The sequence below is a fragment of the Rhinopithecus roxellana genome, chromosome 10 (assembly GCF_007565055.1).
Source record: "Rhinopithecus roxellana isolate Shanxi Qingling chromosome 10, ASM756505v1, whole genome shotgun sequence".
Lineage (NCBI taxonomy): Eukaryota > Metazoa > Chordata > Mammalia > Primates > Cercopithecidae > Rhinopithecus > Rhinopithecus roxellana.
This window is the reverse complement of record NC_044558.1, coordinates 54,396,014-54,423,159: the sequence shown is the minus strand read 5'-3', so window position 1 is coordinate 54,423,159 and position 27,146 is coordinate 54,396,014. Positions and strand designations below refer to the sequence as shown.

The following is a 27,146-nucleotide window of genomic DNA, read 5'->3' as shown; positions in this document are numbered from 1 at the left end:
CCCAAAGTGCTGGGATTACAGGCTTGAGCCACCGCGCCCGGCCATTCTTTCTGCTTTTCATTTTGGCAATAACAAATCTGATTCTGCAGCTGATCAAGGACGACACTGGTGAGAACCCTGTGAGGGGGTGGAGCAGCCTGGACTCTTACCACGAGAGGGAGGTGTTGTGAAAACAGTGCGGAGGATGGGGTGGGCAGCAGTTGGGGCAGGAGAAAGCTGACTGCTGTCTGGTGTGCAAAGAAGTCCTTCCAAGTCTCCAGGACTGGACTCTTCCTGAGCAAGTCCGGTGTGTAGGTGTGTAGGGGTGGTGTGTGTGTGTGTGTGTGTGTGTGTATGTGTAGGGGATACGGTCTGTTTGGAGACAGGTTTTGATTATGATTTTTTATCATCTTAAAAGATCTTCAACTTTGATTCCTGAAAGAAATTTTGTCACGATTGCTTGCTCTGCTTTTTTGATCTTTACTCCCAAGAAGTTTGGGAGAGTACTGGTTACAAGTTGGGAGTGATTTCATACTTAAAAATAGGGACCCTGGGTATGCTCTGAAAATGGGATTCTCGGCGGTGGGGGAAACAAGCTCTTTCATGGTTAATGCTGATAGCTGTTGGGTAAGTTCATGAAACTTTGGGTAAGCGGAAAGGGGCCTTCTGTGATTGGGCCAAAATTCCAGAACTCTGAGAGGTTGAGGAACGAGGATCCCTTAAACTCAAGAGTTTGGGACCAGCGTGGTCAACATGGTGAAACCCCATCTCTACAAAAAATACAAAAACTTAGCTAGGTGTGGTGGTGCACACCTGTGGTCCTAGCCACTTGGGAGGTTAGGACCTCAGTATAGTGTAGTGGTTGGATGCAAGGCTTCTGCAGGTGAACACTCTGGATTTGATTGTGTCTCTACTATTCACTCTGTTTCACCTTGGAAAAGTCACTTAATTTTTGCCTTAATCTGTGCTTCAGTTTCCTCATGTGAAAAATGGGCATAATAATTGCATATACCCTCTATTGTCTGTATATATATTATATATACATACATACACACACACACACACACACACACATACACACACACACGGTTTCAAACAGTGCCTGGCAAGGAAAGTTCTCTGTAACTGTTTACTATTATTATTATGTGTCAAGCTGAAGAGTTCTGACTTTATCCTGTGGGTGACAGGGAGTCACAGACAGAATCCAATGAGAGCACAGCACAATCTGAAAGCAATCTCCTTCTTCACCGAAGGTCAGGTTAGAATCTAAAAATCAGATAAAATCATAAGAAAAAAGAAGGGAGGATCACCTGAGCCCAGGAGGTTGAGGCTACAGTGAGCTGTGATTGCACCACTGCACTCCAGCCTATGCGACAGACAGACCCTGCCTCAAAAAAAAAAAAAAAAAAAAAAATCAAAAAGAAAAGAAAAAACAATTATTGACTTGAAGAATACTTAGTCTGTATGCCCAAGGTGGGAAGAAAACAATGTCATGGTGGATCAGTTCAGGGAGCCATGTGCTGTTTACAGACTTGCTCTTAGGATCAGTGACTAAACTGATTGGAGTTTATAGACAAACCCAGATCTGAAGATTTTAACCAAAGAAGGGAAAGAGGTCCTTTGCTTGAGACAGAAGAAAGTTAAGGTGCATGAGCTAGCCCAGAATAGTGATAAAGAGCTGATAGAAATGATTAAGGATGTTGCAATATGTGGAATTATGCATACTACAGAAAAGTGGTGGTGTAATGCACCAGATAACGCACATTCCCATGGCACAGTTTCCTTCTGTGAAAGCTCAGGGAAATAGACAGGTTTTCATTTTGGCAATAACAAATCTGATTCTGCAGCTGATCAAGGACGACACTGGTGAGAACCCTTTGAGGGAGTGGAGCAGCCTGGACTCTTACCATGAGAGGTAAGGTCTTATGGTAAGAGAGAGAGAAAGGTCTCAGATGGCAATAATAAGATAACAATGACCCAAAATAATACTAATATCTAACAATTATGTATTGCTTTACATGCATTAACTCATTTAACCCTCTCAATAAATCACTGAGGTTTCTTTTTCCCATTTTGAAGATGAGCACACAGGAACAGAGGCCAATTCATTTACCCAAGGCTGCAGAACAAGTAAATGTCAAAGGCTGATTTTGAACCCAGGCCATCTGGCCTCAGAGTCTATGCTCATGATTCTATTTTTTATTTTTTTCTTTTGAGACAGAGTCTCACTCTGTCTTCCAGACTAGAGTACAGTGGCGTGATCTCAGCTCATTGCAGCCTCTGCCTTCCAGGTTCAAGCTATTCTCCTGCCTCAGCCTCCTGAGTAGCTAGGAATACAGGTGCCCACGACCACACCTGGCTAATTTTTGTATTTTTAGTAGAGTTGGGGTTTTGCTGTGTTGGCCAGGCTGGTCTTGAACTCCTGGCCTCAAGTGATCTGCCTGCCTCAGCCTCCCAAAGTTCTGGGATTAAAAGCATGAGCCACTGTGCCTGGCCTAATGATTCTATTTAAGAAAAATTTTTTTTAGGCTGGGTGCGGTAGCTCACGTCTGTAATCCCAGCACTTTGGGAGGCAGAAGCAGGCGGATCACAAGGTCAGGAGTTCGAGACCAGCCTGGACAATATGGTGAAACTTTGTCTCTACTAAAAAAATACAAAAATTAGCCGGGCATGGTAGTGCATGGCTGTAGTTCCAGCTACTCGGGAGGCTGAGGCAGGAGAATCACTGGAACCCGGGAGGCGGAGGTTGCAGTGAGCCGAGATCATGCCACTGCACTCCAGCGACAGAGTGAGATTCCATCTCAAAACAAACAACAACAAAAAAACCCCAACAATCCTTTTTTTTTCTTATTATCTATCTATTGATTTTTCCAAACAGGGTCTTGCTCTGTTGCCCAGGATAGAGTGCAGTAGTGCAATCATGGCTCACTGCAACCTCGACCTCCCAGGCTCAAGTGATTCCCCTCTCTGTCAGCCTCCAGAGTAGCTGGGTCTACAGGCAGTCTCCACCATGCCTGCCTAATTTTTGTATTTTTTGTAGAGATGGGATTTCACCATGTTGCTCAGGCTGGTCTCGAACGCCTCAAGGAATTCGCCTACCTCAGCCTTCCGAAGTATTGGGATTGCAAGTGTGAGCCACTGTGCCCAGCCTCATGATTCTGTACTATCCACACAATCAGGGTTGGGGCGGGGAAGCTCATGCAGAGAGGTTACTTGGAAAGAAAGAAAAGGAAAGGTAGTCAGGGAATCATCCAGAGTAGTCTTGTTGGTATCTCCGTTTTTATTTATTTATTTACTTACTTATTGAGACGGAGTCTCGCTCTGTCACCCAGGCTGGAGTGCTGTGGCCGGATCTCAGCTCACTGCAAGCTCCGCCTCCAGAGTTCACGCCATTCTCCTGCCTCAGGCTCCCGGGTAGCTGGGACTACAGGCGCCGCCACCTCGCCCGGCTAGTTTTTTGTATTTTTAGTAGAGACGGGGTTTCACCGTGTTAGCCAGGATGGTCTCGATCTCCTGACCTCGTGATCCGCCCGTCTCGGCCTCCCAAAGTGCTGGGATTACAGGCTTGAGCCACCGCGCCCGGCCCAAAGCTCTTTGGTTTCGATGGAACATAGGCAGTGTGAGAAAGAGGAAGGGGAGAAAAGGTTAAGATCCAATCATGGAGGGCCTTGTACAACTAAGGTTTTAGATTTAGATTTTCAGTAGGTTGAATGCTATTCAGGGAGTGACATCGGCAGAGCTGCACTTTAGGGAAATTAACCAGACAGACCTATGTGGATGAGAGGGGAAGTGAGAGTGACACTGTGGAGTTAGTGAGAAAGCTTCTGTGATAGGCCAATCAAGGGGCATTGAGGAGTCCTTGCATTTAGGGTGTAGAAGGGAGAGGAGGAGCTGGGAGGGGAGAAGGGAAAGGGACACTGTCTGTGACTGCTGTAGGAGAACGGGAGTAGAGCATCTTAGAAGTGAAGGGAGAAGCGTGTTCTTCATATTGGGTAGTCAGAAGGATTAAACCATGGTTTCTGACTGTGAGAGACAGGAGCCGAGGGGCAAACGTAGGCCACGGCCTGACCATGAAAAGTCAGCTGGTTTTTGTATTTTTAGTAGAGATGGGGCTCAGTTATGTTGCCCAGGCTGGTCTCAAAAGGGAAAGGCAGTGTAGTGTAGTGTTTAGATGCAAGGCTTCTGCAGGTGAACACTCTGGATTTGATCCTGTCTCTACTATTCACTCTGTTTCACCTTGGAAAAGTCACTTAATTTTTGCCTTAATCTGTGCTTCAGTTTCCTCATGTGAAAAATGGGCATAATGATTGCATATACCCTCTATTGTGTGTATGTATATTATATATACATACACACACACACATATACACACACACACACACACACACGGTTTCAAATAGTGCCTGGCAAGGAAAGTTCTCTATAACTGTTCACTATTATTGTTATGTGTCAAGCTGAAGAGTTCTGACTTTATCCTGTGGGTGACAGGGAGTCACAGACAGAATCCAACGAGAGCACAGCACGATCTGAAAGCAATCTCCTTTTTCACCGAAGGTTAGGTTAGAATCTAAGAATCAGATAAAATCATAAGAAAAAAGAAGGTGCTAAATATTGCAGTGAGGTCTGAGGAGAAGAGAGAGAGGAAGCCTTGGGAATTATCTGCTAATAAGTCCTTGGTGAGCTGTGAGAGAGTTTCCAGAGAGTGATGGGAATGGAAGGTGAAGTGCAAGGAGCTCGTGGGTGGCAAGAAAATAGAGGGCCTGTGCTTGCCCTTTGAATGTTTCGGCCATATGGGGAAGAGAGAGAATGGTTATTAAACGGGTGGCAGGTTAGGATGGTCTTAGGGAGGAAGAAAGGTAGAAGAAAGAGGATAGAGGACAATATAGAGACATTTAGAGCAGAGGTACCCTCACTGGGCCCTGGAACCCCCTGAGATGACAGGCAAAATGTTGTGGGTATGAATTAGAGTGTCCAGGTTGAGCTGATCTGGATTTTGGCAGGGAGGCAACATGTATGCTCATCTGTGGAGGAAGGGGAGCTAGGTAAACATGAGGTTGGGAAAATTTGAAGGTTAGTAAAGATTTGGATCAGGTGTTGTTGGGAAATAATAAGGGAAAGGTCAAATGGAGGCAAACAGAAGGTTTGCCTGGTATGGGGGGGGGGAGACCCAGTTGAGATAGGATAACATTGATTTGTTGTATAAAAGTTTGTTTTCTGGTCTTTCTCTAGCACCACTTGGCAGCTGGCAGCTAGAGAACAGGGATGGTAAAGGCTTTGGGGTGATAGTGAAGCATCCCTAAAGTGGCCAACTATGAGACCTATGCTGAATAAGAAGGCAAATGAAACTGTGAGAGGATTGCAGTAATAGAGAGAGGCTGAGGAAAAGGAAGGCAGAGCAGGAAGAAAGAGGTGGGGGGTGGGGGGGGAGGGGAAGAGCCCCAAAGATAGGATAGGGCTGTGCAGAGAGGGCAATTTCAGCTTTTCAAGGTTGTTGTTTTTTTTTTTTTTTTTTTTTGGCAGTGTCTCACTCTGTCACTTAGGCTGGAGTGCAGTGGCGTGATCTTGGCTCATTGCAACCTCCACCTCCCAGGTTTAAGCGATCCTTGTGCCTCCGCCTCCCAATTAGCTGGGACTACAGGCACTGCCACCACACCCAGCTAATTTTTGTAGTTTTAGTAGAGATGGGGCTTGGTCATGTTGCCCAGGCTGGTCTCGAACTCCCGACCTCAGGTGATCTGCCTGTCTCAGCTTCCCAAAGTGCTGGGATTACAAGCGTGAGCCACCGTGCCTGGCCTAGCTTTTCAAGATCTTTGTGGGAGAGTAGCTTCAAGCAATGATGAAGCCCAAGATGGGGATCAGACCTGAAATAAACAGTGGAAGTTCTTAACCTATGCATGTGTGATTATGAAGGTGTTTTCTAGGCTCAACCTCAAAACTCATTAAAGAAAATTAACCAGATAGCATGGTGTATGAGAAAGGAAGAGACTGACAATATGATGTAAGAAAGCTGAATTCTCATTTACCATAGCAGGAAGTTAATTAAGAATGTCAAAAATTGGTAAATCAAGAAATAGCAGCTTAAGTACTGTGTATAAATAATTTGAGTCAAAGGCAAAAACGTAAAGTAATTGCACAGCTTTTGCAGATGAATGGTTTGTAAAAGCAAGCAGGCCACTTTGGGCATTTGGATATTTGAAATATTCGAGGCACATTCAGGTTTGGCCCAGGGTTTGGGATTCCGCCAGGCGTATCTCTTCTGCGTATCTCTTCTGCGTATCCAGGCGTATCTCTTCCTGCTGTTAGGCATGTGATGGCTGAATAGTAATACCGGGGGAGGCTGTGAGGGCCAAGCTTCTCCCTAATGGGGGAAATACGTTTTCATCTTTGACTGGCAACAGAAAATTACCTTTTAGTCAATAAACAGTCAGGATGAAGCTCTCTCTGTTACTGTAGTGCATCAGGGAATGCCCGTTGGGCAGAACAGAGGCAGCTGGCTAGAGAAGACAGAGCTCTCAGATTGGAGAGAAGCAAAGGGCTTCAGAGAAGGAAGGAGAGAGATGGGGGAAGAGGGGAAAAGGAGAGAAAGAGAAGATGGTGGGGGAGGGAGGAGCAATAGATGCCTCTCTCCACTGTTTTCTCCCCCTCACTGTCTCCTTCCATTTTACTTGCCTACACCCTAAGTTGCCCTCTCGCTACTGCCTTCTCTCCTCTCCTTCCCAGACTAGGCTTTTGAAAGAGTCTCCACTCAGCTCCACTTCCTGCCCTCTAATTCATGCAGCAGCCCACTGAAGATTGGCTTCTGTGCCCTGCACTCTCTGAGTCTTCCCATTAAGAGCACCAGTGCCCTCCTATTACTCAGCAGACCTGCTGGTTGCATTGCTGATCCTCATTAAGCCCCCCTTCCCTTGGCTTCCATCAGCTTTCTTTTTCCTACTTCTCTGGCTCATTCTGCCTGCTTTTTTTCTCAGGATATTTTTATTTAGTATAACTTTTTTTTTTTTTTTTTTTGAGATGGAGTCTCGCTCTGTGGCCCAGGCTGGAGTGCAGTGGCCGGATCTCAGCTCACTACAAGCTCCGCCTCCCGGGTTCATGCCATTCTCCTGACTCAGCCTCCCGAGTAGCTGGGACCACAGGCGCCCGCCACCTCGCCTGGCTAGTTTTTTGTATTTTTTAGTAGAGACGGGGTTTCACCGTGTTAGCCAGGATAGTCTCGATCTCCTGACCTCGTGATCCGCCCGTCTCGGCCTCCCAAAGTGCTGGGATTACAGGCTTGAGCCACCGCGCCCGGCTATTTAGTATAACTTAATTTATCTAACATTTATTAAGTATCTGCTATGTGCCATTCACTGGGCCAAGTGCAGACTAATATGTAACCTGGGCTCTTAAGGGCCTGATCGTCTAAAAATGGGGAAAAGCAGTACAATGAAGTGCAGCAGGCATCATGATAAACCCAGGCCACAATGGGGACACTAAGGAGGGTATAGTCAATTCTTTTAGACCATGGGGCAGGTTAAATGAAGGTAGGAAAATCTCTTGCCTGGACCATTCTTGTCCCCTCTGTATGTAATCTCTCAGTGCTCACCTATGAAACAGTGTGGCAGCCTTGGAGGTGCATTGCTCAGATCACTCAAGAGAATCTGCTGTGAGGAATGAGGTTGACTTCCAGCCTCCAGTTGTTGCACTCTCTGATCTGCTGTGGTATTTATACTGAGGCATGCTCCTCTTGGGCACTGGTCAGCCAGTGACCAGCAGGATGGCAGTACTGGAGCTGGACCAGTTCGGCCCAATGTGGGACTTCTCCAGTGGCAGTCTTTGCTCAGGCTCATGGGCCTGGCTGAGACTTTCTTGGGGCTCTACTACAGTCTAAAGCTCTTCCTACCTTCTCCTCCTTCTGTTCCCCTCTCCTTCCAGAGGTGTCAGACACAAAGCCAAACCATATCAAAAGGATAATTTAAAAAATAATGTTATAATGCATTGTTGTCAGTCTTCACAATGAGACTGTGAATTCAATGAAGAATGGACTATGTATTGTTCACTCTTGTGTATCAGTGCCTAACACTGTGTCTGACTTAAGTAGTTGTTGAATTAATGTTTGCTGAATGAAAATGATGATTAGGCTGAGACTTAAAAGATAAGCTTTATGGCTGGGCGCGGTGGCTCACGCCTGTAATCCCAGCACTTTGGGAGGCCAAGGTGGGTGGATCACCTGAGGTCAGAAGTTCGAGACTAGCTGGCCAACACGGTAAAACAGTCTCTCCCTACTAAAAATAAAAATTAGCCCAACATGGTAGCATGCGCCTGTAATCCCAGCTACTTGGGAGGCTGAGGCAAGGAGAATCACTTGAACCCGGGAGGTGGAGGTTGCAGTGAGCTGAGATTGCGCCATTGCACTCCAGCCTGGGCAAAAAGAGTGAAACTCTGCTTCAAAAAAAAAAAGTGTTATTTGCCAAGTAGATGAGGGCTACTTCTTTCCAGTAGAAAGAAGTGTGTGCAGAGGCATAAAAAACCTGTGCTTTGCAGGGGACTGAAAGTTGTTTGTTATGGCTAAAGATTAGGATGCAAGAGAGAAGCCTAAGTAGCCAGAGTGCTGGGGACATTCATGTCAAACTAAGGAGTTTGAATTGCATAGACTCACCTCATGCAGGTGTTGTGGTATAGACCTTATGATGCTAGTGGGCCCATACCCATCTTTGACCTCTATCTATGTTGTTATGAATTATGTTAGTTCAGCCAACATGTATAGATTACCAAAAAATGGTGGACTTTGCTCCAGAATTTCATATAGAAACATAGGCATCTGTGAACACTCATTTCAACAATGCTTCTGATTGGGCTAGGTTTACAAATTGCTTTGGCTGCAATAACTCACCCAAACTATTGGATCTCCTAATGGATCTCACTGCCTTCACCACACCTGTTTCATTTATCCTCCACTGCCACTGTGAGACAGATCTTCCTAAAACTTAATCTGGCCACCTGACTCTAGTAGCATACTCTGTTTAATGTCTTCTAGTAGCATACTCTGTCCACAGGATAACATCCAGATTCCGTAGTGTGGCTTCCAAGGTCCTTCATGATTTGGCCCTTCACTACCTCATCTCCAGTCTCTTCCTCTGTATGTTCTGCTTTGCACTCATGCAGAATTGTTTATAGGTCTCAAGAAGTTCTGTGCTGCTCACGACTCCCTTCATGTACACATTGTTAGTGCCTGGAATGTCATCATCTTTATCCACTTTTTGAACTTACCTATCTTATTTGGTAGGAGGTAGTACCAAAATCATTGCTTCTGTGCTAGGCTATTGGTCATCTTCCTTTGTAGACTGTGTGTATACTTTTGTTATGGAACCTTTCACAGTGCATTGGATTTGTTTGGTTACCTCACTGACTTCCCTCTCTAGACTGTGGCTCCTTGAGGGTAGGACCGAGTATTAGTCAATAAAGAGTCCCTATCACCTAGTGCAATACCTGGCACATGGCGAATATTGAATAGATATATTGGTTAAAGAAAAGGAAGGAATAAAATGTTTTCTTTCTATTGAAAAAGAAGGAAGCACCCTCACCATGTGGCTCTACCTGGTGGCCTTTGTGGGCCTGTACTACCTTCTGCGCTGGTACCGGGAGAAGCAGGTGGTGAGCCACCTCCAAGACAAGTATGTCTTTATCACGGGCTGTGACTCGGGCTTTGGGAACCTGCTGGCCAGACAGCTGGATGCACGAGGCTTGAGAGTGCTGGCTGCGTGTCTGACGGAGAAGGGGGCCGAGCAGCTGAGGGGCCAGACATCTGACAGGCTGGAGACGGTGACCCTTGATGTTACCAAGATGGAGAGCATCACTGCAGCTACTCAGTGGGTGAAGGAGCATGTTGGGGACAGAGGTATGAAATATTTTCTCCTTTCATTATTTAGGCATGAAGATACTAAGGTTATATATACAGTTGTTCCTTGGTGTCTACTGGGGATTGGTTCAAGGACTGCTTGTGGATACTAAAATCCGAGGATGCTCAAATCCCTTATATAAAACAGTGCAGTATTTGGTTATAACCTATGCACATCCTTTAAGTTATAGATACTTTAAATCATGCCTGGGTTACATAAAATGCTAAATACTTTGTAAACGATATGTAAATAGTAGTTATACTGTATTATTTAGGGCAGCCGTCCCCAGCCTTTTTGGCACCAGGAACCAGTTTTGTGGAAGACAATTTTTCCATGGACAGGGAGTGGGGATGGTTTTGGGATGATTCAAGTGCATTGCATTTATTGTGCACTTCATTATATTATTACATTGTAACATGTAATGAAATAATTATACAACTCACCATGATATAGAATCAGTGGGAGCTCTGAGCTTGTTTTCCTATATCTAGACTGTTCCATCTGGGGGTGATAAGAGACACTGACAGATCATCAGGCATTAGATTCTCATCAGGAGTGCACAGGCTAGATCCCTGTCATGTGCAGTTCACAATAGGGTTAGTGCTCCTGTGAGAATCTGCTGCTGCCACTGATCTGACAGGAGGCAGAGCTCAGGCAGTAATGCCCACGATGGGGAGTGACTGTAAATACAGATGAAGCTTTGCTTGCTTGCCTGCCGCTCACCTCCTGCTGTGTGGGCTGGTATCAGTCTGTGGCCCAGGCACTGGAGACCCCTGGTTTAGGGAATAATGACAAGGAAAAAAGTCTATATATGTTCAGTACAGATGCAAATTAAAAATTGTTTTTTCTATCCATAGTTGATTGAATCCATGGATATGAAGGGCTGTGTGTATCAAAAGCTGGGCTCAGAAGGCTGGCCTTCATTTGAAAGACTGTTGAGGTCTTTTGTGGCGTTTCATTTCCTTAACAACGTTTATTTTGAAAAACAATCTCAATAGATTTGAAGCTATTATCTCATATTGCAAGTAGAGTATTTATAAACGTAATTCTTTATATTTGAGGAGTTGGGGTACACTGGCATATCATAGCTCACTGCAGCCTTGATCTCCTGGGCTCAAGCGATCTTCCTGCCTCACCCTCTCAATTAGCTGGGATTAGAGGCGGTTGCCACCATCCCTGGCTAATTTTTTTTTTTTTTTTTTAGTAGGAACACGGTCTTGGTATATTGCCCAGGCTAAGACGTTCTTAAGAATCTGATTACCTTCCCTTGGCTGCTACTTAAAATATTAAAATATAGGCATTTCTTGAAGTCAACCTTTGGTCTTTAAAACCTTTAAACCTTTAAAATGTTTTAAAATTTCATTTTATTTAAAAATCAACACACTATTTCTTAGAGAAATTTTAGGTTTATAGAAAATCGAACAGAAAGTACAGAGTTCCTATATACCCCCTCAACAGTTTCCCCCTTTTTTTTTTGAGACAGAGTTTTACTCTGTTGCCAAGGCTGGAGTGCAGTGGCGAAATCTTGGCTCACTGCAACCTCTGCCTCCCAGGTTCAAGCAATTCTCATGACTCAGCCTCCCAGGTAGCTGGGACTAAAGGCACATACCACCATGCCTGGCTAGTTTTTGTATTTTTAGTAGAGACGGGGTTTCATCATGTTAGCCAGGCTGGTCTTGAACTCCCAACCTCAGGCGATCCTCTTGCCTTAGCCTCCCAAAGTGCTGGGATTACAGGCGGGAGACACTGTGCCCACCCAGTTTTCCCTATTATTAACATCTTTCATTGGTGTGATACATTTGTTACAATGGAGCCAATGTTGATATGTTATCGTTAACTGAAGTCCATAGTTTACATTAGGGTTCACTTTGTATTATATAGTTCTATGGGTTTGAACAAATGTGTAATGACAAGTAGCCACCATTATTGTATCACACAGAAAAGTTTCAGTTCCCTAAAAGTCCCCCATACTTTACATATTCATTGCTCCCCACATTCCTGGCAACCACTGCTGTTTTTACTGTCTCCATAGTTTTTCCATTTCCAGATGTCATATAGTTGGAATCATATTTTTTTTTGAGACAGAATTTCACTCTTGCAATGGCATGATCTCAGCTCACTGCAACTTTCACCTCCCGGCTTCAAGCGAGTCTCCTGCCTCAGCCTCCCAAGTAGCTGGGACTACAGGCACGTGCCACCACGCTGGGCTAATTTTTGTATTTTTAGTAGAGATGGGGTTTCACCATGTTGGACAGGCTTGTCTTGAACTCCTGACCTCAGGTGATCTGTCCACCTCGGCCTCCCAAAGTGTTAGGATTACAGGCGTGGGCCATCGCGCCTAGCCAGAATAATATTATATGTAGTCTTTTAGACTGGCTTCTTTCACTTAGCAGTATGCATTTAAGATTCCTTCATATCTTGCCTGTTTTTTTTTTTTTTTTTTTTTTTTTTTTTTGAGACAGGATCTCCCTCTGTTGCCTAGGCCTGAGTGCAGTGGCCTGATCATGGCTCACTGCAGCCTCACTCTCCTGGGTTCAAGCCATCCTCCCAGCTCAGCCTCTCAAGTAGCTGGAGTACAGGTACACACCACCATGCCTGGCTAATTAAAAAAAATTTTTTTTAGAGATGTTGTCTCACTGTGTCACCCAGGCTGGTCTTGAACTCCTGGGCTCAACTGATCCTCCTACCTTGGCCTCACAGTGTTGGGATTACAGGCATGAGCTACCATACCTGTTCTCCATGTCTTTTCATGGTTTCATAGCTCATTTCTGTTTTTTTGTTTGTTTTGTTTTGTTGAGATGGAAGTCTTCTTCTGTTGCCCAGATTGAAGTGCAGTGGTGCAATCATAGCTCACTGTAGCGCTGAATTTCTGGGCTCAAGTGATCCTCTTGCCTCAGCCTCCCAAAGTCCTGGAATTATAGGTATGAGCCACTGCACCAAGCCTGACAGCTCATTTCTTTTTCTTGCTGCATAATATTCCATTGTATGTATGTACCACCGTTTATCATTCACCTATTGAAGGATATCTTGGTTGTTTTCAGTTTTTGGCAATATTAATAAATTCTCTTTTTAAGTTCTATTTTGTCTAGAAATTATTCAACTCCTCTTTGATTCCCTTCTTCTCCTTCTCCCTTGGTTTTTTGATTCAGTAGTTTCTGGTAATTGGATCTCCTAAATAACTCCTCACTCTAGGAGTTGCAAAGTAGCAATGAAATTGCTTCTTTTGGCTGGGCATAGTGGCTACACATCTATAGTTCCAGCTACCTGGGAGGCTGAGGTGGGACTATTGCTTGAGCAGGAGTTTGAGGCTAAGTGGGCTGTGATAGCACTTGTGAATAGCCACTGCACTCCAGCCTAGACAGCACAGTGAGACCCCATCTCTAAAAAGTAAAATCTTGCTTTGCTTGGGTTGCAGGATGTTATTTATTTATTTATTTATTTATTTATTTTTGAGATGGAGTCTCGCTCTGTCACCCAGGCTGGAGTGCGGTGGCGGGATCTCGGCTCACTGCAAGCTCCGCCTCCCTAGTTCACACCATTCTCCCACCTCAGCCTCCTGAGTAGCTGGGACTACAGGTGCCCAACACCACGCCCGGCTAATTTTGTTTTTGTATTTTTATTAGATATGGGGTTTCACCGTGTTAGCCAGGATGGTCTCAATCTCCTGACCTCATGATCCGCCCGCCTCGGCCCCCAAAGTGCTGGGATTACAGGTGTGAGCCACTGTCCCTGGCCTATTTCTTTATTTTTTGAGACAGGGTCCTGCTCTGTCACTCAAGCTGAAGTGCAGTGGCATGGTCGGCTCACTTCAGCCTTGACCTCCTAGGCTCAAGTGATCCTTCTACCTCTTAGCCTCCAGAGTAGCTGGGACTACAGGCGTGCACCACCATGCCTGGCTAATTTTTGTATTTTTTGTAGACATGAGGTTTCTCCATGTTGTCCATGTTGGTCTCAAACTCCTGGGCTCAGGCCATCCACTCGCCTTGGCCTTCCAAAGTGTAAATTTTTTTTTGTTTTTTGGAGATGGAGTTTTACTCTTGTTGCCCAGGCTGGCATGCGACAGTGTGATCTCTGCTCAGTGCAATCTCTGCCTTCCAGGTTCAAGTGATTCTTCTGCCTCAGCCTCCCAAGTAGCTGGGATTACAGGCGCCCACCACCATACCCTGCTAATTTTGTAGTTTTAGTAGAGATGGGGTTTCTCCATGTTGGTCAGACTGGTCTCGAACTCCTGACCTCAGGTGATCCACCTGTCTTGGCCTCCCAAAGTGCTGGGATTACAGGTATGAGGCGCTGCACCCAGCCCAAAGTGTAAATTTTTAAAAAAACAATTTACTTTAAACTTGAAAATTTACTGATTTGGCTAAAAAAATTTTGAAAATCTAAAATGTACTTTAAAATATTACTTCCTTCCAGCACTTTGGGAGGCCGAGGTGGGAGGATTGCTTGAGCCCAGGAGTTCGAGACCAGCCTGGGCAACACAGTGAGATACCGTTTCAATTAAAAAAATAATAAAACATTACTTCTTGTCTGAGGATGTTCTTAACTCCCCAAGGCAGAGTCAGAAGTTATGGGTAATTATAGCCTCTTTGCTGTGCATACCCATTTATTTCTATTGTATTATTATTGTTTTCCCATCTGTTAGACTGTAAGCTCCTTGAAGATATGGGCTTCTCTTACTCATTTTTATATTTCCAACTTCTGGCATATTGCCTGGTACATGTTAAGGGCTCAACAAATGCTGAATGAATCCTCTATACTCATACTTTTGTCTATCACCCTTTTTTTTTTTTTTTTTTTTTGAGGCGGGGTCTCGCTCTGTTGCCCGGACTGGAGTACAGTGGCCAGATCTCAGCTCACTGCAAGCTCCGCCTCCCGGGTTTACGCCATTCTCCTGCCTCAGCCTCCCGAGTAGCTCGGACTACAGGCGCCCGCCACCTCGCCCGGCTAGTTTTTGTATTTTTAGTAGAGACGGTGTTTCACCGTGTTAGCCAGGATGGTCTCGATCTCCTGACCTCGTGATCCGCCCGTCTCGGCCTCCCAAAGTGCTGGGATTACAGGCTTGAGCCACCGCGCCCGGCCCTATCACCCTTTTTATCTGTGCCCTTGGTTTCTTACTCCTCACACTTGAATTTCCAACTACCTGCCGCATTTCTCCATCTGGAAATTCTACTAGTGCCTGAAACTCACAAATTCTAAAGGAGTCTTTATTTTCCTCTCAGCTCTTCACCAATTCTTTTTTTTTTTTTTTTTTTTTTTGAGATAGTCTTGCTTTGTTGCCCAGGCTGGAGTGCAGTGGCACGATCTTGGCTCACTGCAGCCTCTGCTTCCCAGTTCTCAGCAATTCTCCTGCCTCAGCCTCCTAGGTAGCTGGGATTACAGGCACACACCACCATGCCAGTCTAATTTTTGTATTTTTAGTAGAGACCGGCCCAGGCTCGTCTCGAACTCTTGACCTCAGGTGATCCGACTGCCTCGGCCTTCCAAAGTTCTGGGATTACAGGCGTGAGCCACTGCGCTCAGCCTCTCTTCACCAATTCTACTTTTCTTTCTAGTCCTTCTCTCAGTTTATAATTTACTATCCATTCAGTTACAAAGACTTTTACCTTGGACTCCAAGGTAAAAATATTAATAAGTATATTAATATTATATTATTATAATTATACAATATATAAGGATATTAATCCTTATACTTTCAACCTTTCTGTATCTCTGTATTTTATGTGAGCCTCTTATAAGCAGCATATAGCTGATATAAAAACAAATCCAATCAGACAATTTTTATTTTTTAAGTAGAACATTTCTTTCATCTATACTGCTTTGTTATTATTATTATTATTATTATTATTATTATTATTGGCAAAGTCTCACTCTGTCATCCAGGTTGAAGTGTAGTGCCATGATCGGCTCACTGTAATGTCCAATTCCTGGACTCAAGCCATCCTCCCACCTCAGCCTCCTGAGTAGCTAGGATTGCAGGTGTGCACCACCACACTCAGCTAACTTAAAACAAAATATTTTTGTAGAGTGGGTCTCACTACATTGCCCAGGCTGGTCTCAAACTCCTGGTCTCAAGTGATCCTAATGCCTCAGCTTCCCAAAGTGTTGGGATTACAGGCATGAGCCACTGGGCCTGGCCTTAATTGTTATGTTTGGATTTATTTCTTTCATCTTATTTTGTGCTTTTTATTTGTCCCATTTTTTCCTGTTTCTTTTATCCTCTTTTGAATTGATTGTTTATTCCACTTTTTCCACTACTAAATTGAAAGTACTATAATATTCTCTATTTCTATTTCCCTAGTAGTTCCTGTAGAAATTTTAAATGCATATGTGATTTACCAAATGTAAAATTAACATCTTTACCTTTCTCCTGAGTAATCCAAGGCCCTCAGAACACTCACATTTCAGTCATCCTTCCTGACATACATGCTATTGCTGCTGTGTATTTCAGTTCTGGTTTTTGGCTCTCCAATGTGTAATGTTTGTTTAGATTTATCCTCTTTTTACCTTTTTTTTTTTTTTTGCTCATTACTCCTTCTTGAATTTTCCATCTAAAATTTCTTTCTTCCTTACTGAATATATATGCCTAAGAATTAGAATTTCGAAGGTGCTGGGGCAAAATATTTTTTTTTTAAAAAATATTTATTTAAATGTCTGATTACCCTCATTCTTGAAAGATATTTTTGCGGATAGGCTAGTCTATGTTTATAATTACTTTCTCTTGGCACATTGGACACCATTCCAGTCTTCTGTCTCCTGTTGTTCATGTCTTTTTTTTTTTTTTTTTTTTTTTGAGAGGGCGTCTCACTCTGTTGCCCAGGCTGGAGTGCAGTGGCGCGACTCGCTCACTGCAAGGTCCGCTTCCCGGGTTCACGCCATTCTCTTGCCTCAGTCTCCACCTGGGACTACAGGCGCCTGCCACCATGCCTGGCTAATTTTTTTTTGTTTGTTTGTATTTTTTTTTTTTTTTTGAGATGGAGTCTTGCTCTGCCGCCCAGGCTGGAGTGCAGTGGCCGGATCTCAGCTCACTGCAAGCTCCGCCTCCCGGGTTCACGCCATTCTCCTGTCTCAGCCTCCCGAGTAGCTGGGACTACAGGCGCCCGCCTCGTCGCCCGGCTAGTTTTTTGTATTTTTTAGTAGAGACGGGGTTTCACCGTATTAGCCAGGATGGTCTCGATCTCCTGACCTCATGATCCGCCCGTCTCGGCCTCCCAAAGTGCTGGGATTACAGGCTTGAGCCACCGCGCCCGGCCTTTTTTTGTATTTTTAGTAGAGACGGGGTTTCACCATGTTAGCCAGGATGGTTTCGATCTCCTGACCTCATTCATGATCCACCCGCCTCGGCCTCCCAAAGTGCTGGGATTACAGGCGTGAGCCTCTTCTCCCAGCCTGTTGTTCATGCCTTGATAAGTCGGTTGTTAGCCTAATTGTTTTTCCTTTGAAAATAATCTGTCCTTTCTTTCTGGCTATTTAAGGATATTCTCTTTCTCTGATTTTATTTTATTTTTTGATCTTTATTTTGGTGTGTTTAGGTATGGATTTCCCTGTTTATACTGCTTGGGATTTGTTTTTTGGGGGGTGTAAAAAGTAAAGTAGAGGTTCCTCCTCAAAGACTTTCCTCCCCATCTAATTAGGAATAAATAGTGACTTTTTTAAAAAACAAAATTTATTCAAAGACCTGTACTAACATTCTTAAATATCTGCTAGCTGTAATAAAGAAATCAATGTACTTTACGTTCTTAGCTCCCACAATTTAGCCTAAATATTTGCCTGACATGCTTATACTGGTCTAAACAAGCATTAGGTCATAGCCTGTTCCTTTTCCTTATTTGAAGGTGTTTTTACCTTTCTCAACATTCCACAAGTTACTTCTTCCTTCCTTTGTTCTCCTCTGCCTTTCCCTCTTTTAAAAAGTTCTAAATGAGGCCAGGTGTGGTGGCTTACGCCTGTAATCCCAGCACTTTGGGAGGTCGAGGCGGGCGGATCACGAGGTCGGGAGATCGAGACCATCCTGGCGAACATGGCGAAACCCTGCCTCTACTAAAAATACAAAAAAAAAAAAAAAAATTAGCTGGGCGTGGTGGCGGACCCCTATGGTCCCAGCTACTCGGGAGGCTGAGGCAGGAGAATGGCATGAACCTTGGGGGCGGAGCTTGCAGTGAGTGGAGATACCGCCACTGCACTCCTGCTGGGCAAGACTCCTCTCAAAAAAAAAAAAAAAAAAAAAAAAAAAAAAAAGTTCTAAGTTGCTAACCAATCAAGACAAATACAAAACGTGAGGTCCCGTTGCAGCCAATAAAAACCAGACACAACAATAAAATAGACAAGTCGGGTTATAAATGACCCTGTCTTCTATGTTCCGTATACTCTCATGGCAAAACTGCTGGCGAGTATACCCTTTCTGCAAAAAATAAAAAAAATGGCCTTACTAAAAAAATTAAATTTACGTTCAAGTGCTATTTCTTTACAACACCAAAAAACAAACACTTTAAACAGAGACGGCTTCTTTAATCTGTTCATTATCAGTTCTGGAAAATTCTTAGCCATCATTACTTCAAATACTGCCTTTATTCCATTTCCCTCCCTTATTTCTGGATCTGATTAGACATATGTTAAATGTTTTTACTTTGGTCTGACTTCCTTTTTCTTTCATGTTTTTCATCTCTTTATATTTGTGCCATAGTCTGTATAATTTTCTTTACTGTCTTCCAGTTTGCTATTTTCTTTTTTTTTTTTTTTTTTTTTTTTTTGAGACGGAGTCTCGCTCTGTCGCACAAGCTGGAGTGCAGTGGCCAGATCTCAGCTCACTGCAAGCTCCGCCTCCCGGGTTCACGCCATTCTCCTGCCTCAGTCTCCCGAGTAGCTGGGACTACAGGCGCCCGCCACCTCACCCGGCTAGTTTTTTGTATTTTTTAGTAGAGACGGAGTTTCACCGTGTTAGCCAGGATGGTCTCGATCTCCTGACCTTGTGATCCGCCCGCCTCGGCCTCCCAAAGTGCTGGGATTACAGGCTTGAGCCACCGTGCCCGGCCCAGTTTGCTATTTTCTTTCTTCCACTATGTCTATCTCCTATTAAACCAAATTTTAAAATTTAAAAATGTCTATCAAATTTTAAAATTTCAATAGTTGTATCTTTTATTTCTGGAAGTTTTATTTGGTTCTTTCGCAAATCTGCTTGATCAGTTTTATAGTATTTTTATTAATATTTTCAATGCTTTTATTTAACAATTATATTTAGCAGGCTGGCCACGGTGGCTCACGCCTGTAATACCAGCACTTTGGGAGGCTGAGGCAGGTGGATCACGAGGTCAAGAGATCGAGACCATCCTGGTCAACATGGTGAAACCCCATCTCTACTAAAAATACAAACATTAGCTGGGTGTGCTGGCCTGTGCCTGTAGTCCCAGCTACTTGGGAGCCTGAGGGCAGGAGAATCTCTTGAACCTGGGAGGCAGAGGTTGCAGTGAGCTGAGATCGTGCCACTGTACTCCAGCCTGGTGACAGGGTGAGACTCTGTCTCAAAAATAAATTATATTTAGCAAACTTATATGTTATATAATTTGGGCTGCAAACTCTCCTGGGGTAGTTAGTGGTTATGATTCCTCAAGAGTGATTCTTTCCCCACCAAAGTTCAAAATAGAGTATTTTTGCCTGAAATGAAACTTCTGATATGACTTTTAATTGTTTTAGGACTCTGGGGACTGGTGAACAATGCAGGCATTATTAAACCAGTGACCTTATGTGAGTGGCTGAACACTGAGGACTCTATGAATATCCTCAAAGTGAACCTCATTGGTGTGATCCAGGTGACCTTGAGCATGCTTCCCTTGGTGAGGAGAGCACGGGGAAGGATTGTCAATGTCTCCAGCATTCTGGGAAGAGTTGCTTTCTTTGCAGGAGTCTACTGTATCTCCAAGTATGGAGTGGAAGCCTTTTCAGATATTCTGAGGTAACTCTCTTAAGTTAAAACAAAAACAACTATTGAGCACTGAAATATGTCCCAGGCATTGTGCTGGTTGCTTTCACCTATCTTATTTCATCACTCCTCAAATCTTGATACACAGATATTATTACTAGTCTATTTTATATAGACAACAGCCTCAAATTTACATATCTTTCCCAAAGTTCACCTACCATAGCCAGAATTTGGCAGAACTGTGTTTTGACCCAGGTCTTTATCTTCTACCATTATGTCACAGTTTAATTCTCAATATTTATTTTTTAGTTTTGAGACAGGGTCTCACTCTGTTGCCCAAGCTGGAGTGCAGTTGTGTGATCATCATGGTTCATTGCAGCCTCAACCTCCTGCACTCAAACTATCCTCCCACCTCAGCTTCCCTGGTAGCTGGGACTGTGGGTGCACACCACCATGCCCAGCTAATTTTTTGTAGTTTGCAGAGATGGAGTCTCATTTTGTTGTCCAGGCTAGTCTCAAACGCCTGGGCTAAAGTGATCTTCCTGCCTCAGCCTCTGAACATGTTGGGATTACAGGCATGAGACACTGTGCCCGGCCTGACTTTTATTCATGCATTCTTTCAGTTCCATGTCCTTCTACCAGCTGCTTCATTCTTTTTATAGAACCCCCCACCCCAGTATGTATGTGTGTGTATCATATATATGTGTGTGTGTGTATTTATTTATTTTCTGAGACAGAGTGTCACTCTGTCGCCCAGGCTGGAGTACGGTGATGAAATCTTGGCTCACTGCAACCTCTGACTCCCGGGTTCAAGTGATTCTTGTGCCTCAGCCTCCCAAGTAGCTGGGACCATAGGTATGTGCCACTACACCTGGCTAATTGTTTTATTTTTAGCGGAGACGGGGTTTCACCATGCTGGCTAGGATGGTCTCGAACTCCTGACCTCATGTGATCCACCCACCTTGGCCTCCCAAAGTGCTGAGATTACAAGTGTGAGCCACTGTGCCTGGCCCATTTATTTATTTTTAAGAGACAGAATTTCACTATATTGCATGGGCTGGAGTGCAGTGGCTATTCACAGGCATGATCATAGCTTACTACACCCTTGAACTCTTGGGCTCAAGCTGTCCTGCTGCCTTAGCCTGCTGAGTAGCTAGGACTACAGTCCTGCACTACTGCACTCAGCCTATTTTCCTTACAGTTCTTGAGAGAGAATCCTATTGGCTGAGTTCATTTTTTGTGTGTGCCAGGCGACACCACATTGTGTGACATTTTTGTGCATGGCTATTGGTAAGACACTGCTGGAAGTACTTTCCATCCATTAAATCATTTAACTTTCACAGCAACCCAATGAAGAAGGCATTATTTTTATTCTTATTGTACATCTGAGGAAACTGAGGCACAGAGGTTTAGTAATTTGCCCATGGTCATATTGGTAATCACAGGCAGAGCTACTGTTCAGCCTTGCAAGGGACTCTCCTCCTATCAAGTCCCCTTCCTGGTCCAATCAGCTGTGGACAAGAGGCTGTAGTAACATGGTCCAAAATACTGCTGTGCACACTCCTCTTTAGCAGGGGCTGACTTTTGGGCAGTTTCACTTGGAAATGGGCTGTGAATATTAAAGGCAACATGTATTGACTTTCTATGACCACTGTGATAAATTACCACAGGTAATTTATGGTATATGGTATTTTAAAGCAACACTTTTTTTTTTTGTAATCAGTTCGTAACTGGTATCACTGGGTCAAAACTGAGGTGTTGACAGGGCCACATTCCTTCTGAAATTCTTTGGCTGTGGCTACATCACTCCAGTCTCTGCCTCGGTGGTCACATCGCCTTTTCCTCTTTTGTCAGTCATCAAATCCACTTCTGCTTCTCTTATGAGGATCTTTGTGATTGCATTTAGGGCCAACGCAGAAATCTAGGATAACCCCCTATCTCAACAGCCTTAACTTAATCACACCTGCAAAGTCTTTTTCACATAAGGTAACATTTACAGGGATTAGGACCTGATCTCTTTGGGGGCCCTGATTTAGCCTACCACATACCATGACTGGTGTGTAAGTGTTGCAATGTGAGTGTTACATGCCTAGGGAGGAAACAGAGAAATAGTCAAGAAAGTACATGAGTTGTTACCATGTGGTAGGCACCTCACTTGGCTTCCTGCCTGTCTAACGTTCTGTGTACTGCCACAGGGCTGCTGTGTGATTTACCATCACCTGCGACTGGTCTCTCAGACTCCTTGACTCATTCCCAGACTAAGAGCAAAGATATATCCTTCCAACATTCAAATGACTATGTAATTCCTTTAGAAAATTCAAGTTCACCCTAGTTGTGCTCAGGATAAACAGGCAAAGGAAATTTTGTTCTATATTTGCATTGGAGTATTAAAGGGGAATGGAGACAAGGTGTGGTAGAAATCAGAGTGAGAAAACTCCAAGGAGAAGTGAAATTTAGAGGAGGAGAGTCACCTCTGGCTGCAAAGCCCTTTCCTCTTCTCCATTGCATATGGGCACCTGGAGACTGTTTTTGAAGCTCTAACATGGAAGGTTTTAGGTTTCGGTTTGGTAAGCGAGGCTTTTCCCTTAGAACAGTAATTCTTAAACTCTAGCATGCCTCAGAGTCACCTGGAAGGCTTATTAAAACAGATTATTGAGTCTCACCCCCAGAGTTTCTAATTTAGTAAGCCTAGACTGGGGCCAAATACGTTGCATTTCTAAAATGTTACCAGATGCTGATGATGCCGTTGATCCAGGGTCCATACTTTGAGAACCACTGCTTAGAGGTCATAATGCTTTGTGGTCTGCCTCCTTATGGACCATTATTTCAAACGTTTCTCCTTGCTGTCAGCTTGAGCTTTGTCTTCTCCAGCAAGGCTGCCTGAACCTGTAGTTTAGGGAACACTCCTCATCACTGTCCCTAGAGCTCCTAGAGTATGCCTCTGCCGTGGTGCACAATGCTGTCTTACTTCTCTCGGTGTAGGTGGCACTTAGTGCAGTACTTAGCCTATAATCAGCCCTTGATAAGTATTTTTGGAACTGTTTGTTGAACTAACTTGAATATTCTGGAACTGGCAATTTTAATGCTCACATCCTGTTTCATTAGTGATCTCTTAGTCCACACACTATCATCTTCCACAAGCCCATGCTTTTGCATGTGGAATTCCCATTGCCTGGTTTGTTATTCTTCCCTTTTCTTCACTTGGAAATTTCCTTTTGTCTTTTAAGATAATGGTCCCCAACCTTTTTGGCACCAGGGACCTGTTTCGTGGAAGACAGTTTTTTCACTGCCCCGGGTGGGGCTGGCGGGAAGAAAGAGATGGTTTCGGGATGAAACTGTTCCACCTCAGGATTCTTACAGGGAGCGCACAACTTAGATCCCTCGCATGCACAGTTCACAATAGGATTCATGCCCCTATGAGGCTCTAATATCTGGCTGATCTGACAGGAGGCTGAGCTCAGGCGATAATAACGCTGGCTTGCCCACTGCTCACCTCCTGCTGTGTGGCCCAGTCCCTAACAGGCCGTGGACTTACCGGTCTGCACCCTAGGTTTGGGGATCCCTGCTTTAAGACTCAACTGAAATACTTTGCTCCTCACTGAAGACTTCCCTGACTCCCTCAGAAAATCTATCTGTACCTCCCTCTCTACTTTCATAGCCCCTTGAATGCCTCTCCTTTATCATTCTTTTGAGTTGTGTTGTAATTATTTGCCTACTTGTTGGACTCACCCACTGTGAGCTTTCTGAGGTGAGGAACTGAGTCTTAATCTTCTGAGTTTGTGAGACACTTAGCACAGTGCCAGTCATAATAAATGCTAATTTTATTTATTGTCATTGGTATCCTTCATGCCTCTAGAGTCTAGCACACAGTAGGTACTTAACAACTCTTTATTAAATGAGTGATTCTAGAGTTGAATGGTTATGGTAGTTGGTGTAATAATTTCCTAATTGTTGGATCCAGGGATGTTTATATTTAAATTTTTTTCCTTGCCATTTCTTTATTCTTTAAAATATTCAGTAAAGGTATTTTATAATCTTTTTTATTTTGCTTTTCCTTCCTGAAAGCATTGAAATGGTGGTGGTTTTTAATCATAACTTGTGGGGTTTTATTTCAGGCGTGAGCTTCAACATTTTGGGGTGAAAATCAGCATAGTTGAACCTGGCTACTTCAGAACGGGAATGACAAACCTGACACAGTCCTTAGAGGAAATGAAGCAACGTTGGAAAGAAGCCCCCAAGCATATTAAGGAGACCTATGGACAGCAGTATTTTGATGCCTGTAAGCTTTTTTCTTTTGATAGGGATAATGGGTACCCTGTATTAGTCCATTCTCATGCTACTATGAAGAAATAACTGACACTGGGTAATTTATAAAGAAAAGAGGTTTAATTGACTCACAGTTCTGCATGGCTGGGGAGGCCTCAGGAAACTTGCAATCATGGCAGAAGGCACCTCTTCACAGGATGGCAGGAGAGGGAATGAGTGCAAGCAGAGGAAAGCCCCATATAAAACCATCAGATCTTGTGAGAACTCACTATTGTAAGAGCAGCATGAGGGAACCACCCCCATGATTCAGTACCTTCCACCAGGTCCCTCCCACGACATGTGGGGATTATGGGACTATAATTCAAGATGAGATTTGGGTAGGGACACAAAGCCAAACCATATCAATACCCTTGCATGAGAAAGGGAAAAGAGGGTTGGTGGACAATGATTGGCAGATCCTCTCAGAACAAAGTTCCTTAAATAAAACTTTCCCAGGACAGAAGGAAGTGGGGAAGGTCCCAGTGCTCTCATGGTTGGCTTGGTCTGATGACTATCACAGTTGAGGAAGGGGACATATAGGCAGCCTGGGGCCAGGCTCTGCCCTGCTCTGTCCTCTGTGGGCCGGGGCACCCAAGCACTAGGAGGTATTACATACTTAGAGGCCTGGAAGCTTGAGAGGGTGTGCCCCTTGGTAGCATGGCAGGGCTGGTGTGAGATGTCTGCTCAAGTAAAGTGCAGTCTTCATCATTGTTTACCCTTTTGATAACAAAGGGCTTGTCCACAAACTATGTGTCTTAATGTGACAGGAGAAAGCATGTAGGTGGGAAGAGGTAAGTCAGTGAGGACAAGTCTTTGCAGGGCCTTATGGGCCATTCCCTGAGGCTATACTTCTCATGTTCAGGTGATAGGAACCTTGTGGGAGTGGGACTGGTCAATTTCCTATACGAATATTATTCTGAAGACCTGGAGGAGGAGGTGGCAGTGAAAAATGGGAATGACTTCTAATAGGTACAGGGTTTCTTTTCGGGATGATGAAAATGTTCTAAATGTAGATAGTGATGATGATTGCACAACTCTGAATATACTAAAAATTATTGATTTGTACACTTTAAATGGCTGAATTTTATGATATATGAATTATATCTCAAGAATGTTAAAAAAAAATTCCAGTTGAAAAAGTATATTCCCGGGCTGGGCGCGGTGGCTCAAGCCTGTAATCCCAGCACTTTGGGAGGCCGAGACAGGTGGATCACGAGGTCAGGAGATCGAGACCATCCTGGCTAACACGGTGAAACTGTCTCTACTAAAAAATACAAAAAACTAGCCGGGCAAGGTGGCGGGCGCCTGTAGTCCCAGCTACTTGGAAGGCTGAGGCAGGAGAATGGCGTGAACCCGGGAGGCGGAGCTTGCAGTGAGCTGAGATCTGGCCACTGCACTCCAGCCTGGGTGACAGAGCGGGACTCCGTCCAAAAAAAAAAAGAAAAAGTATATTGCCATATCTGTGTTGTTCTAAACATATTTTAAATTCCTCTAGTAACAGAATTGAGTTGTGTGTGTGTGTGTGTGTGTGTGTGTGTGTTTTTGAGACAGAGTCTCACTCTGTCACCCAGGCTGTGATCTTGGCTCACTGCAACCTCTGCCTCCCGAGTTCAAGCAATTCTCCTGTCTCAGCCTCCTGAGTAACTGGGACTACAGGCATGCACCACCAAGCCTGGCTAATTTTTGTATTTTTAGTAGACATGGGGTTTCACCATGTTGACCATGCTGGTCTCGAACTTCTGACCTCAAATGATCCACCCGCCTTGGCCTCCCAAAGTGCTGGGATTACAGGCATGAGCCACTGTGCCCAGCCATCAGAATTGAATTTTGAGGCCAGGCATGGCGTCTCACACCTATAATTCCGGCACTTTGGGAGGCCGATGTGGGTGATGTGGGAGGGTTGCTTAAGCCCAGGAATTCAAGACCAGCCTGGGCAACATAGTGAGACCTTGTGTCTATAAAAAATAAACAAAATGAGCTGGGCATGGGGATGCATAACTGTAGTCCCAGCTATGTGGGAAGCTGGGGAGGGAGGATCACTTGAGCCTGGGAGACAGAGGTTGCAGGGAGCTGAGATTGCACCACTGCATTCCAACCTGGGTGTCAGAGCAAGACCCTGTCTCAAAACCGCCCCCCCCAAAAACACCAACCAAACAAAAAAAGAAAAATGATTGAGTTTTAAAATTAAAATTAAATAAAATCCAGACTTTAGTTTTCATTCTAGTGCATTAGCTATTGTTTAAGTGCTCAATAGCTACATGTGGCTAGTGGCTATCATATCGGGACGCACATTCTAGATCATTCTATCTTGTAGAAATTAGATGTGCTTAGACTTCTGTGACTGCATGATCATAAAAATATAAGGAATAAGATTGTTGACCACCATTTCTTTTTTTGTATACAGTTTACAATATCATCAAGAAAGGGCTGTTGGGTTGTAGCACAAACCTGAACCTGGTCACTGACTGCATGGAACATGCTCTGACGTCGGTGTATCCACGAACTCGATATTCAGCTGGCTGGGATGCTAAATTTTTCTTCATCCCTGTATCTTATTTACCTACATCACTTGCAGACTACATTTTGACTAGATCTTGGCCCAAACCTGCCCAGGCAGTCTAAAGAAAACTGGGTTGGTGCTTCTTGGAATGAAGACAAAAATCTGAAATTAATTGTTAGTGTCTCAGTAATCCTGATTTAGAACCCAGGCTTTTTGTAACAATGCATTTTCTTGCCTAAATTCATTTATCTGTCATCATCAGAGTACTAACATGTTTATCTTTCAGATATCCAAAGCTTACCACTTTAGCTGATGAATCTTTACTATTTCACCCCTTTTTTGATGACACTATTTTTCCAGAGTGAATCATTTGTTCTTGCCTTATTAAACACAGTAGATGGAAAACAATTTAACCTATTTTGAAGTCATTTCTTTATGAATATGAATAATTGTTCTATGCTTTAATAATCTATTGTGAAGAAACTACTAAGAAATATGTTAGTGTGTTCGTCCTTACTTGAAATGGGTCTGTATTATGGTACTTTTAATAAATATTTGATTTTTCTTTCTCTTC

At 44.0% G+C, this 27,146-nt stretch overlaps 1 protein-coding gene across 8 annotated transcripts; it reads left to right on the top strand.

Moving 5' to 3' along the window:
• Positions 1–27,146, top strand: HSD17B6 (hydroxysteroid 17-beta dehydrogenase 6). Of its 8 annotated transcripts, none has more exons than XM_010377767.2 (5): positions 1–108; positions 9,527–9,853; positions 19,542–19,800; positions 23,883–24,046; positions 26,477–27,146. In XM_010377767.2, exons 2-5 carry the CDS (start codon positions 9,541–9,543, stop codon positions 26,692–26,694), a joined length of 954 nt encoding a protein of 317 aa, XP_010376069.1. In that variant the 5' UTR covers positions 1–108; positions 9,527–9,540; the 3' UTR covers positions 26,695–27,146. The 8 variants fall into 8 exon arrangements, with proteins under 8 accessions (XP_010376069.1, XP_030795642.1, XP_010376068.1 ...); XM_030939782.1 differs by having other exon boundaries at positions 9,524–9,853; XM_010377766.2 differs by having other exon boundaries at positions 90–286.